Source organism: Furipterus horrens, unplaced genomic scaffold (genome assembly GCF_987537825.1).
Source record: "Furipterus horrens unplaced genomic scaffold, mFurHor1.1.pri manual_scaffold_11, whole genome shotgun sequence".
Taxonomy (NCBI): domain Eukaryota; kingdom Metazoa; phylum Chordata; class Mammalia; order Chiroptera; family Furipteridae; genus Furipterus; species Furipterus horrens.
Window position 1 is genome coordinate 76,313,363 of NW_028327181.1, and position 12,485 is coordinate 76,325,847.

Below are 12,485 nucleotides of genomic sequence, written 5' to 3' on the forward strand. Positions count from 1 at the left end.
GCCGCGGCTGCCATGCAAGCTTAGACTTTTGGAGGCTTCTCTGTCCTTTTCTGTTCCTGGAAATCACAAAAAGTGTGGTGGCTTCGAGATCTTCTTCGCCTTTTCTTTCTTTTCTTTTTTTTCCTCCTCCCTTTCCCTCTCCTTTCCTGGCGAGGGTGACTAGGAGCCGGCGAATCCGCGTTTTTTTCTCTCTCTCCCTCCCTTTCCCCCTCCCCACCCCCTCCCCAACAGCCCCCAACTACAGCCGCCGCCGCCGCCGCCGCCGCTTCAAAATTCAATAAAATGAGCTCTTATTTCGTCAACTCACTGTTCTCCAAATACAAAACCGGGGAGTCCCTGCGCCCCAATTATTATGACTGCGGCTTCGCCCAGGACCTGGGCGGCCGACCCACCGTGGTGTACGGTCCCAGCAGCGGCGGCAGCTTCCAGCACCCGTCGCAAATCCAGGAGTTCTACCACGGGCCGTCGTCGCTGTCCACGGCTCCCTACCAGCAAAACCCGTGCGCCGTGGCGTGCCACGGGGATCCAGGCAACTTCTACGGCTACGACCCGCTGCAGCGGCAGAGCCTGTTTGGTGCGCAGGATCCAGACCTGGTGCAGTACGCTGACTGCAAGCTCGCTGCCGCCAGCGGCCTGGGCGAGGAGGCCGAGGGCTCAGAGCAGAGCCCGTCGCCCACTCAGCTCTTCCCCTGGATGCGCCCGCAAGGTGAGCTCGCGGCGGGGCGGGAGGGAGACCTGAGGGCCCAAGGCCGGGCAGGGGGCCGGACAGGCCGGGCTCATTTCCTCCAGCTCCTGTTCGACCTGCCTGCTGCTCCATTCAGATGGCCTCCCACTTCTTTTCTTCCTTCCTTCGTTCCTCCCTTCCTCTTCTTTCTTCCTTTCTTTTTTCTTTTTCTTTCTTTCTTTCTTTTTTCTTTTTTTGGTTTCCCTTGAAGGAGGGTCTCTAAGAGACATTTCCTGAATCCATAAACCCCTCACCCCGCCTTGCTTTCCTCCCCCCCCTCCTTTTCCCCCTTTTACTGTTTTATGGGTGGTAGTGGAGAGAGGGTGGTGGGAGTGGGGGCGCTCAACTTTTGCACTTCTCAATTGCTTTATAGTTTAATTACCCTGAAGAAACTTTTCTTCTGGGGCAGAGGCTCTGGGGGCTTTTCAAGGTGGGTCCATTCGTTCCCATCCCGGCTTTTTTATTCTTATTTTCCCCCTCCTTCACATCCTTCCTTCTAAAGTTTATGGCACTTTTAATAGATTTGAACCATCCCTACCCCACTCTCTGGTGCCTGTTACCCGGGGAGGGGGCTTCCCCTTCTGGCTCCCTTAAATTCAGTGGTGTCTGATTCCCCCTCACACACACACACCCCCGCCCCCGCTGACCACGGCCTCGTAGCGCCCCCCTCCCCCGCGCTGGGTAGAAGGTCTCTTGCCCTTATTATACTGGTCTCCAAGGCTGGTTCACGAATCTTCCAACCTTCTCCATCTCTGTCCCCTCCCCCACCCTCTCCGCCCTCTGTCTCGCCCTTTCCCCCCTTCCCAGCAGCCGCCGGACGCAGGCGAGGCCGACAGACCTACAGCCGCTACCAGACTCTGGAGCTGGAGAAGGAGTTCCTATTTAATCCCTATCTGACTCGCAAGCGGCGGATCGAGGTATCGCATGCGCTGGGACTGACAGAGAGACAGGTCAAAATCTGGTTCCAGAACCGGAGGATGAAGTGGAAAAAAGAAAACAACAAAGACAAGTTCCCCAGCAGCAAATGTGAGCAGGAGGAGCTGGAGAAACAGAAGCTGGAGCGGGCCCCGGAGGCGGCGGAGGAGGGCGACGCGCAGAAGAGCGACAAGAAGTAGGCTCCAACTGGGACTGCCAGGGCCGCGGCGGTTCTCCGTCCGCGGGTCTCCCGACCGCCCCGCGGCCGCCCGCCCCTGCCCGAGAGAGCTCTGGTCCCGCGAGCGGGGCCTGGAGCTTGGCCTCCCACCGCAGCGTCCCCACCGCGCCAGTCCCCGCTAGTGGTAGTATCTCGTAATAGCTTCTGTGTGTGAGCTACCGTGGATTTCCTTCCCTTCTCTTGGGGGCCGTGGGGAAAGACAAGGATTGTAAGCAAGGACTCCCTCGCCCAGCGAGGGTGAGCGGCTGCGGCTTGGCTGAGCCCTCGCCCCCGCCCCCGCCCCATGTAAAAAGCCTCCTTGTGCAATGGTCTCTTTTCCTTTGAACGTGCTTCTTTGTAATGACCGAGGTACCGATTTCTGCTAAGTTCTCCCAACAACATGAAACTGCCTATTCACGCCGTAATTCTTTCTGTCTCCCTCTCTCTTTCTCTCTTTCTCTTCCCCTCCCCTTCCTCATTTTCTCCTCCCAGCCCTCTCTCCCTGTTGCCTTCCCTAGCTCGCTGGCTTTCTCTCTTGCTCCCCCCCCCTTTTGATTTGACAATTTTGTCTTAAGTGTTTCTTAAAAGAGGTTACTTTAGTTAGCATGCGCGCTGTGGGCAATTGTTAAAAGTGTTCTTAGGTTTACTGTGAAGAGAATGTATCTTGTATCCGTGAATTGCTTTATTGGGGGGGGAGGGAGGGCTAATTATATATTTTGTTGTTCCTCTATACTTTCTTCTGTTGTCTGCGCCTGAAAAGGGCGGAAGAGTTACAATAAAGTTTACAAGCGAGAACCCGAGACTGGCCAGGCCCGCGCTCTTCATTTGCTCCCGGCGCCTTGCAGAGCTGGGGGAAGCCGGTCACAGGCCTCCTGCGCCTGCCAGGCCAGGCCCTACAGAGGAGGGGGCGGGGGCTGGAGGCAGGTGGTGCGAGTCCCTTGGCTCAGGGGCACCAGGGGTGAGGGAGGCGGCTGCACGTGATTGGAGGAGAGAGGAACGAGGGAGGGGAGCCAAGAGAAGCCCCCACCCTTCGCGTTCCGAGGCTACGTGGCCCTGGAGACCCCGAGCCCTGGTCAAGCTAGAGAGATGCGCAGGGGCTGGTGGCTATATCCTACCACCTTCCCCTTTGTTTCTGTGTGCCCTCTGTGTGGGTGTGGGTGGGGGGAGGAAGGTGGAGTGCAGGGCTGCTGAACCAAGCTTATATATTTTTATTTTTCTCGGACTCTGGTGGGGGAGCAGGAGGAGAGGTGAGTTGCTCTTCCCTGCCTCTCCCTCTCTGGAACTTGGCCACCTATGCCCAGCTCCCAGGCCCGTGGCTCGCCGCCTCCCTTCCTTCGCTCCCTCTGCTTCTCAGGCAGCCGCTCGACAGAGGCACCCGCCTCCCGGAACCAGAAGAGCAGCGTACCGAACCGCCCTCCTCCCTTCCTTTCTCTTCCCACTCACCCAACCCCCTCCTTTTTTTTAATTTTAATTTTAAACTTTCTTCTAAGCCACCAGAAACCGCAGCATCCAACGCCCTTGGACTGGACCCCGCGCCTTTAGGACACTCACGAAGCCTGGCTCCTTTCCTGCCCGTGTGTCTGGGGCACCGAGAGAGCCTGACGCCGGGCTCACCTCGTTCCTCACCTGGGATAACCGGGCTGAAGTCCCCCAAAGGTCTAGCCAGGCAGAACTGGTCCTGATTAATAAAGATCTGACCTGCACGCACCCACCCGCCCCGTTGGGTGCAGTCCCTGAGTTTGTTTCTCGCTGTGTAACGGGCTGGGAAGGAGAGGTGGGGGCGACAACATGGGTCGCTCGGAAGCTGTTTTCCTTTCCACTCAAACCCTTCCTCTCCAAATCTCGCCTGCAAGCTGTCTCCAGCCCACGGGGGTCGACAGCAGCCCTTGAGCCCCCAGTTCCATTCCACAGGGCTTGGCTTCCCCATTCATTATTGATCATATTTTATAAATCCAACGCCACACAATTTTTTCCACATTACCGGGAGCCGTGGGGAGGCTGCCCATCTATTGGCGGAGGGGACGTCACGTGAGAGGGGTCACGTGGTCCAGAGAGGAAAAAGGGGGTCCTTTTTGGTGTAAATCTGGACTCTAATTCTGTAATATATCAAGGAATCTCGTAAAACCGACACTAAAACGTCCCTGCCTACAAATCATCCGGCCAAATTATGAGTTCATTGTATTATGCGAATGCTTTATTTTCTAAATATCCAGCCGCAAGTTCGGTTTTCGCCACCGGAGCCTTCCCCGAACAAACTTCTTGCGCGTTTGCTTCCAACTCCCAGCGCCCGGGCTATGGAGCGGGGTCGGGCGCTTCCTTCGCCGCCTCGATGCAGGGCTTGTACCCCGGCGGGGGGGGCATGGCAGGCCAGAGTGCAGCCGGCGTCTACGCGGCCGGCTACGGGCTCGAGCCGAGTTCCTTCAACATGCACTGCGCACCCTTTAAGCAGAGCCTCTCCGGGGTGTGTCTCGGCGACCCCGCCAAGGCGGCGGGCGCCAAGGAGCAGAGAGACTCGGACTTGGCGGCCGAGAGTAACTTCCGGATCTACCCCTGGATGCGAAGCTCAGGTAACGCCGCGCACCGAGCCGTCCCGAGTCGCAGGGGCCCGGGCACATTCCCCGGAAGATGCCCCTTTCCCGGCCAACTGCCCCTTTCCACGTCCACAGTGCTCCCAGCAGGAGGTGGGCCTTGGGGACGCGGCACCCCCTTGACCGCGACCCGGCACACTGCCTCCACCCCCATTTTTGCTTGGTGCTCTTAGGCTCGCTTTGCTTCCCGGCGGATCTCTGTCTGCCGACGCCGTGGCGCTGAGAGCCCCCAGCTCGCCCCCCACTCTTCCTCCCAGCCTTTTAGCTTTAAATATTTATCAGCCGAGCCAGCACGGGCTGGAGACGAGGCCGTTTGTCTTGCGGAGGAAGGCTGGGGTTTGCAGAGAATAGCCATTAAAGGTCCTCCCCCTCTCCCTCTCCCCGCTGACGATCTCAGCTCAGGGTGTGTCCCCCAGTCCCAGCTCGGATATGGTTTAGGGGAGGGGGGCTGCAGCACTGAGCAAATCTCCCCTCCCCCTTCCTTCCCAGCCAACCCTGCTTCCCCATTATTCCCTTCTGGACAATTAGAGGTGGGCTCTAGAGGCCTGGCAGGAGGAGGCGGTGTGCGAGATTAGGATCCAGCCTGGGACATAGAGCCAGAGAGGCAGGTGGAAAGGGGGGCTTGCTGAGGCCAAGAGAGATGAGGCTCCTGACCCTCCAGTGAACTTGGGAAGAGGGCAGCAGGAGAACTAGAGAAAAGGGCAGAGGCCTCATGGAAATACAACTGGCTTCCTCAGGTGCCCTTCCTAGGGCTCCTAAGCACCCTAGAGAACTGGCCAACAAGTTTGCAGATATTATTCCAGAAGAGTGAGTAGGTCCTTTTGGGGGAGGCACTAAGACTTTATGGAGTCAAATCAAGAGTTACAAAGTACAGGCCAGTTGCTGCAGGAACACCAAGAGACCAGGTGCTCCATGGGGTTTCCTGACAAGCCTTTCCCAGACATCCTGATTAATGCTGCCCTAGACTCAGGGGCCAACCCTAAGATTCAGAAGGCCCAGGACTTGTGGACGGAGGCTCCCAATCCAGCCAGGGTTGAGGGCCAGGAGAAGCCCAGCTCTTACACCATCAGTATTGATGGTCACGATCCCCATTACCTGCTCCGTAATTCAACTGCCTTTTCAGTTGACTTATCAAAGCCCAAATTTTTCTGCTCATAAACATTTCAACTTGGCTTTTATCTGACCTGAAATTAGGGCCCCTAGTCCCCCCTCCCACAGGCTTCTTCCCTGGAGGGCTGGCACCAGCACCTCCCCCAGTACAACCTCCTCAAAGCCTCCTCTGGGTTTGGGGCCTAACCTGGGAAGCTTTCATCTGTCCCTCAGCCCCCACCACCTGTATACTTTATGGTCCATCCCAACCCAGACTGCTGTCTCTACTCTCCCTCTGTGCCTTCCTGTAGGCCCAAAGATTTCTTTGGAGAGCTGGGTTCTCTGGGCAGGTGGGCAGGTGGGAGAGCCTGGCCCTGTCAAAACCTCAGCCACTCTCTGGAAAATGGTCATCAGAGGGTAGCTGCTCTCTGACAAACTCCATGGTCCACGGAAATCTGCAAATTCTCCCCAACTCCTCACTCCACAGTAGGCTGGGGGAGGGAAGGAGGAGAACTGGACCTGTGAGAGTCCTTTGTCTCCTTTTCTGGGGGTGGGTGCAGGGGAGGTAAAGCACTCAGGCCAGACCTAGAGCTTTACTTCAGGGTCACTAGTGTGGTTTCTATTGCCCCCTACCTCAAAGACCATCAGAGCCAGCATCCAAGAGGGGAGGCTCGGGCTCCCTGGTCCTGAGGGTGATGGAGGGATTAAGATCCCTTCATTCCACATACACCCCTTAGGTACTGGGCCTTTAACAGCCAGCAGTTTAGATGTTGGGTTCAGAAGCTCTAGGCTGGAAGACTCCTTGGCTGGGAAATGGGGATATTTGCCTCGGTAGGCCTGTAGAAATGTCTGCACACTGAGGAAGAGGGCAGGCATACGCTGGGGTATGGGAAGTGAAAATTTGGTTTAGTGGGAAAACGGACTCTTCCAACGACTGACTCCAAATCACACACGGGGCCTAAGAGAAAGACGGGCACTCTTGGGGCTTTATTCCGCACGCACTGATTTCTCTCTCTCTCTCTCTCTCTCTCTCTCTGGGCACAGGGACTGACCGCAAGCGAGGCCGCCAGACCTACACGCGCTACCAGACCCTGGAGCTGGAGAAGGAGTTTCACTACAATCGCTACCTGACACGGCGGAGGCGCATCGAGATCGCGCACGCGCTCTGCCTCACCGAAAGACAGATCAAGATCTGGTTCCAGAACCGCCGCATGAAGTGGAAAAAGGAGAACAAGACCGCAGGCCCCGGAACCACTGATCAGGACAAGGCAGAGGCGGAGGAGGACGAGGAAGAGTGAGGGATGGAGAAAGGGTAGAAGAGAGGAAGAAGCCCAGCTCTGGGAACTGAACCAGGAAACTCAAATCAAATAGAAGGAAAACCCTATTTAAATGAAAAGCAGTTGAATTTTTTGTAAGGAGACAAAGTAAAATTTTGTTTTCTTAACACTGAAAAGAAAAACTACCTATAGAAAAGTCCTCTGGGGGGGTTGTTTTGTACAATATGGGAAGGACATCATCTACCTGTTCTATAGCTTTCTGGAATTTGCTTCCCCTTTTCTATGTCGCTATTGTAAGGTCTTTGTAAAATTTTGCAGTCTTGTAAGTCCCCTTCTTTAACGCTGTCTTTAGCGGTCTGTGGGTCTGGACTAATGTGTATTGTTCCCCTGCCCCCCTGAGCCGCCCCCCGCTTCCCAGTAGCCACACTGAAGGGGCCTTAGGGAGCCCTGAGGACCCACTAACTCCGTTGTCCTCTCTATGCACCTGCCCTGCCCAATGCTCCTTGCTCCTCCATCCGCTGTTATCCTCTTTACATTCTACGTGTATCTGAAGAATGCAGAAATAAAACACAATTAAAAAACAAACAGATGTTCTATTTTCTGGGAAAGAGTGAGGGTTAGCCATGCATCCCAGCACCCCTGTATTGTAACTTCTGCTGCTTCCCCATTTCTGTAGTGGGGTCTGCTCTTATTCATGGTGCCCCTGCTCTGGGGGGTGCCAACTAGTGAACCCCAACATCACTCACACGTTCCCTTTCCTTTTATTTTTTTTTTACATAGTGACATACACAATTGCACACAATCACACATATTTACAGGCTGATGTCACACATAAATAAATATATACTTTGTCACTTACAGTCACAAAGAAACACTCATATTCATATGATCACAAATCCACATACAGGCATTTATGTATCCCAATCCACACCCAGACACATGCATTCATGTTCACACACACTCACAAGTAAACACACATTCACACTCACTCACAGACACATTTATGCATAGCAATGTACATTCACACATTGGTTTATAAACACACAGATTCACATTTGCCCCCCAAATAAACACATCCATGAGCCCACATGTTCAATCACACACATTCACAAAACAAAACAAAACAAAACAAAACCCTTACAATTCCACAAATTTCCTCAACCAGGCCTTCAAGCCAGACTGTGGGCTGGAGCAGTGCTATCAGGGCACAAACAGCTGAAATGCTAAGCGCTGGGCCCTGTACAGAGGAAGAGCTTAAGGAAAGGGAAGACGACCACCCAAATCCACTCTGACTCTTGGGCGCCTTGGGCTGAGGCCAGGCCAGCAGCAGCAGAGACCTAGAGAGGCCTCCAACGCCAGGGCGACCCCGGCTGGCTCCCCGGCTCTCGGCAAATATTTTCCGTGAGAGCTGTTTGGTTCTTTTATTTCCATTTATTTTAACTCTCATTTGTTTTAATTTATATGTTCTAACTTAACACAGTGATCCAAATAAAACTTTAAAATGGTGCGTGGGGGTAACTGAGCCGCGAGAAAGAGAACCTGAGCGGCGCGGGTTTACCGAGTTTACCGGCTAGTGTGGCCGCATCCGGTGCTCTGAGCCTGCCATGCCGCCCGCCGGAGCTCCGTCGGCTTTCTCTGCACCTTTCGCCCCGTTCTCGGCGCTGCCAGCAACCTGAAATCCCCTCCGGAGCACGGAGAAAGAAAGAAAAAAGAAAGACATTTTCGGAGAAGTTTTTTCGTTTCTGAATTTGGGTACTAGTAGCTTAATTCAAAATACCGGTGTATTTGAGGAGGGCTGGGAATTTGCGAGGTGAATTTTGTTGTTCCTGTGGCTGCTTTTGCTCTAAAAATACTTCGTAATTGAGGAACAAAACCCTGGAGGTTGGTGTCTATGCAGCTAGACCTGCGAAGCTGTTTTTTAGTATTTATTCTCTTATAAACCCTTGATTACTTAAATTTAAAGAACAATATTCAGACAGACTGGAGAAAGAGCATTGGAAGGGCAGCGCATTTTAGAATCCGTTTAACTTGAATTTGTAAGTAAAAGACCCCTAAACCTACAGTTTCCCTTATTAATGACCACAGAACCCCCTGGAGAGCACAGGGAGTTGTCTCTGGGAACCTGAGCAGGCAGGCATTTGGGTGGCAGAAGCAGGGATCCTGCTTTAGCCCCTCCAGTTTCTGGGGTGCAGAGGCGAGATCCGGTTTCTACACTGTCTGTCTTGGCCTCCATCAGTGCCTCGTTACCTCCTTTGGGGAAAACTAAGCCCTAGGGAATCTAGAGGCCCCACACCCACAAAGCCACAAGATTCATAGGTAGGGGGCCCGCCATCAATAGGGCTAAGAATAAGGAGGCATTTAGAGGAGCAGAGGGGACAAGGAAGCTTTCATTTTGCCCTGATGCAGTGGCAACTGTGAACACCAGCTGCTGCTCCGGACTCAACCCAAAATTGCCTTGGAACAGTCTGTATGGAGTATTTGGGGTAATTTTTACTAAAAGAGGAGGCAGAGCTCCTGTGAGAATAGGGAGGTTCCAAAAAGAACCCCTTTCCAAGCTGGACCCTTTTGGCTCCTTAACCTAATTGCCTGCACCCCAAATCTCTCTCTTCCTCAGACTGGGGTTTTCCCAAAAAGCGAGAAGGAGAAGAAAAGAAGATGGCGACTGAGAAAAGGGTTGCTGGTGGAGCAGCCATGAAGAAATGCAATAAATTCCTTGTTGTTTTATGAAAATTTACAACTTTGTGATAGAAGTTTATGAGTGGTTGAATCCAGCGATTGGCCGGCGCCGGTCATGTGGCCGGGCGATCGTGAACATGAACTTTTTATCATTTCCCTGGTGGTTATAATGCAGCATTCTTTTGGACACCACACCTAGGTCGGAGCACTGTCGTCCTTCAGGGCTCCAGCCTCTTGATATTTTTATACTTCAGTATCAGTTTGATAAAGCTAAAGAGAGAGAGAGAGAGGAGAGAGAGAGAGAGAGAGAGAGAGAGAGGAAGAGAGAGGGGGAGAAGAAAGAAGAGAGAGAGAGAGAGGGGCCAGGAGGGGTGGGAATTACACAAAAGAGAGAACCAAAAATAATTTTAATTCCTAAGTTAATTTCTTTGCTGATCTGGGATTTTAGTCATCATGGAGGGTAAATGGATAATCTGCCCAGGACTGCAGCCTGATACCATTTTTCAAAGCCAGAACTTACTCCATTTTCTATGCAAATATCAGAAAAACGAAACACTCTCTCCCAAGTCAGAGAAGGGGAAGCGACGGCTCTCAGGTTGGGACAATATTATCTGGAAGATGAAGAAGAAATCGAACGCTCTTTTGCCTCCCCCTCCTTCCTCCCCACCCCTTTCAATCGGAGGAAAGAAACCTCAAGGTCTTCAAAGGTAAGGGAGATTCTACGATTCTCGTATTATTATTTTGCCTCAATTTTGTAGGTGGGGCCTGTGTTTGTCTCCCCTCTCCGCTGTCCAAGACGGGGCTGAACCCCATCTTTGGGTGCTACAGGGAGAGGCTTCCCAGGAAATTCTGTGGCAGAGAGAGGGGTGGCTGCTTCCTGGAGGGGGAGCCAAGGCAGGGAAGATGGGAGGAGGAACTGAAAGAGGCCACGGAGGCGAGCTCTAAACTGCCTTTTTAAGCTGGGAAGAGAGGCTCAAGGAAGAGGGGGTTGCCAAAGAGAGGATGGGGGTTCTGAGCTTTAGGGCACCCACAGAAGCCAGTAGCTACAGCCTCTGTGGATTTGTGCCTCCACCCCCTCCCATCATCCTTCCCTTCCTTGTTTCAGCCTCCCCCAATTGCCCCCGTGTTGTTCTCTTGCCCAGTTCAGGTATCGACAGTTTCCCAGCAGCACTGGCCAGAGGGGCGGTGGCACCGAGGGACGTCCTGGTCTCTGGAGGGCCTGGAATCTCCAAAGAGGCCAGCGGCGAGGGCTAGGAGGTGGCTAGAGAGAGACAGAAAGAACAGTTTACAGAGAAATGCTCATTACCTCCCTTCAGAGACATTTCTGAAATTAAAGGGCTATAAGTGGAGGCACCCAAACCGAGGGACACCCCCCCCCCAGGAAGCCTGCCTGAGAATGCCCAGGTCTCTCGCCACTCCCACAGGAGGGAGCCTCGCTCTGCAGGGAGACAATTTTGTGGGTTTTAATGCGGTAGGTTACAGTGTATTGGTTTCTGTGCAATATTGATTCTATTACAGTACTTGTGTTTTATTGGTATGAGGGTGTGTAGATTTCGGTGGAGGAGAAAATGGCATGCATGTATCTGATGTTGAAACATTTCAAACTTTCCTGGATCCAAACCGGGTCATTGTGAAGAAGCTGTTTAGTGTGTTGTTTTAGGCTTATAAACAAAAACAAAAACAAAAAAAGAGAAGAAAATAAAAAGGAAACCCAATTAGGGGACATAATGGTATCCAAGCTAGAAAGTTCCCTGGCGCTGAGCTCAGAAAACTAGCCCTGTCCCTCGGGCGCCTGATTTCATCCCCCAGCCAGGCCTCCTGGGGGTGGGGGTGGGGGAATCTTTGGGCTGGAGACCCAGATTCCTAAAGTAGCTGGTGGGGTGGAAGAAAGCGAAGCCTCTAGATGAAGACTTGAAAATAGAGTGAGAGGGCTTCTGAGGAAGCTGCAAACCAAGAGATAAGAGACTGGGCGCGGAGGGTAGGAGAGACTGATTTAGTTTGGTTTGCACGATTAGGTGATTGCTTTTTTCTTCTTGAAGACCAGAGGCAGAACATTTAGCCTCAGGCCTGTTTTGCACAGGGATGGTGGGGTCTGGAGGCTGTGTAAGGTGATACTGGACCTCTCAATCCTGAGCTGGGAAGAGAGGGACTCAGCCACTTGTGGAATGGGAGGAGGCCCTTGGGGGCCCAGGTAGACGCCCTCCCAGCAGACCAGGACTGGGTGCCTGGAGGACCCCTCTGTGCGTATCCAGAGAAGTTCTCTGCCAGCACCCACAGCACCTGGAGCCTCATCTCAAAGGGAAAATTCCCTAAACCCACGCAGACTAAAGGTCTTTTTCTCCTATAGCCTCGGCAAGGTGTAAATCATCCCTTAGACAGTTTGCTGTGACCCAAATTATGCGGTTTGCTGCCATCTACCGTCCGTTCGGAGACATGCGGCCACGGCGCCGCAAAGCCCCGCGAAGCTGCCTGAATTGTGCCCGACGCCTGGAGCCTGGACGCTCAGGTTTGGCGGGATTCTTGGGACTTCGGGCCCAGATTGTCGCTTTCCGCTGAATCTTGGCTCCCGCGCGCCCGTGTGTGATTAGAGAACAAGTGTCCCTTCCTCCTCGCCCTCTCCATCCTGTCTCCAAATCTGGTGGCTGGCTGGAGAAGCGGCTTTTTCTAGGGCATATTTAAAGAGGACTAATACCGTATCCCGCGGGCAGGGGGCCCTGAACGGGCGAGTCTTCGCCCCCCACCGCAAGCGCAAGAGGGGATCGTCCGGGCCGCTCGGGAGATCCGAGGCCAAGGCTGTTCAAGGTTTATTTGGTTTTCTTTTCTGCCAAGGGAGGGGCTAGTAGAGGAGGCGCCGGCCGGCCCCGCAGTTCCACTCCGTTGTCAAAAGACAACCCGGTCTGTGTCCTCCTGGTTTTACTGGTGGGTCTTGCCAGTGCCTTGGCTGGCGAGTCCGTGATGAAGGAATGAAGCCTAATTTTATGGAAACTGTTGGTGTCTGA

At 53.5% G+C, this 12,485-nt stretch overlaps 2 protein-coding genes and 2 long non-coding RNA genes across 5 annotated transcripts; all 4 read left to right on the forward strand.

Moving 5' to 3' along the window:
* The first annotated feature begins 237 nt into the window (after positions 1-237).
* Positions 238-2,656, forward strand: HOXB8 (homeobox B8). Of its 2 annotated transcripts, none has more exons than XM_090257227.1 (2): positions 238-706; positions 1,532-2,656. In XM_090257227.1, the coding sequence occupies exons 1-2, from the start codon at positions 283-285 to the stop codon at positions 1,837-1,839; spliced, it is 732 nt and encodes a 243-aa protein (XP_090113353.1). In that variant the 5' UTR covers positions 238-282; the 3' UTR covers positions 1,840-2,656. The 2 variants fall into 2 exon arrangements, with proteins under 2 accessions (XP_090113353.1, XP_090113354.1); XM_090257228.1 differs by having other exon boundaries at positions 1,535-2,656.
* A 285-nt stretch (positions 2,657-2,941) lies between these two features.
* On the forward strand, positions 2,942-3,593 carry LOC149998302 (uncharacterized). The gene is made up of 2 exons (XR_016507197.1): positions 2,942-3,103; positions 3,347-3,593. It is a non-coding gene; the product is annotated as an uncharacterized LOC149998302 (long non-coding RNA).
* Positions 3,594-3,914: 321 nt separating this feature from the next.
* HOXB7 (homeobox B7) lies at positions 3,915-7,395 on the forward strand. The gene is made up of 2 exons (XM_090257230.1): positions 3,915-4,423; positions 6,578-7,395. The coding sequence occupies exons 1-2, from the start codon at positions 4,024-4,026 to the stop codon at positions 6,829-6,831; spliced, it is 654 nt and encodes a 217-aa protein (XP_090113356.1). The 5' UTR covers positions 3,915-4,023; the 3' UTR covers positions 6,832-7,395.
* A 2,276-nt stretch (positions 7,396-9,671) lies between these two features.
* On the forward strand, positions 9,672-12,474 carry LOC149998304 (uncharacterized). Its single transcript, XR_016507196.1, has 2 exons — positions 9,672-10,193; positions 11,834-12,474. It is a non-coding gene; the product is annotated as an uncharacterized LOC149998304 (long non-coding RNA).
* The last annotated feature ends 11 nt before the right edge of the window (positions 12,475-12,485 follow it).

Excerpts from the sequence above, each read along its gene's own strand:
- HOXB8 (XM_090257227.1), top strand. The coding sequence starts at position 283 with ATGAGCTCTTATTTCGTCAACTCACTGTTCTCCAAATACAAAACCGGG. Across the intron at positions 707-1,531 it reads CCCCTGGATGCGCCCGCAAG|CAGCCGCCGGACGCAGGCGA; the intron begins GTGAGCTCGCGG and ends CCCCCTTCCCAG.
- HOXB7 (XM_090257230.1), top strand. The coding sequence starts at position 4,024 with ATGAGTTCATTGTATTATGCGAATGCTTTATTTTCTAAATATCCAGCC. Across the intron at positions 4,424-6,577 it reads CCCCTGGATGCGAAGCTCAG|GGACTGACCGCAAGCGAGGC; the intron begins GTAACGCCGCGC and ends CTCTGGGCACAG.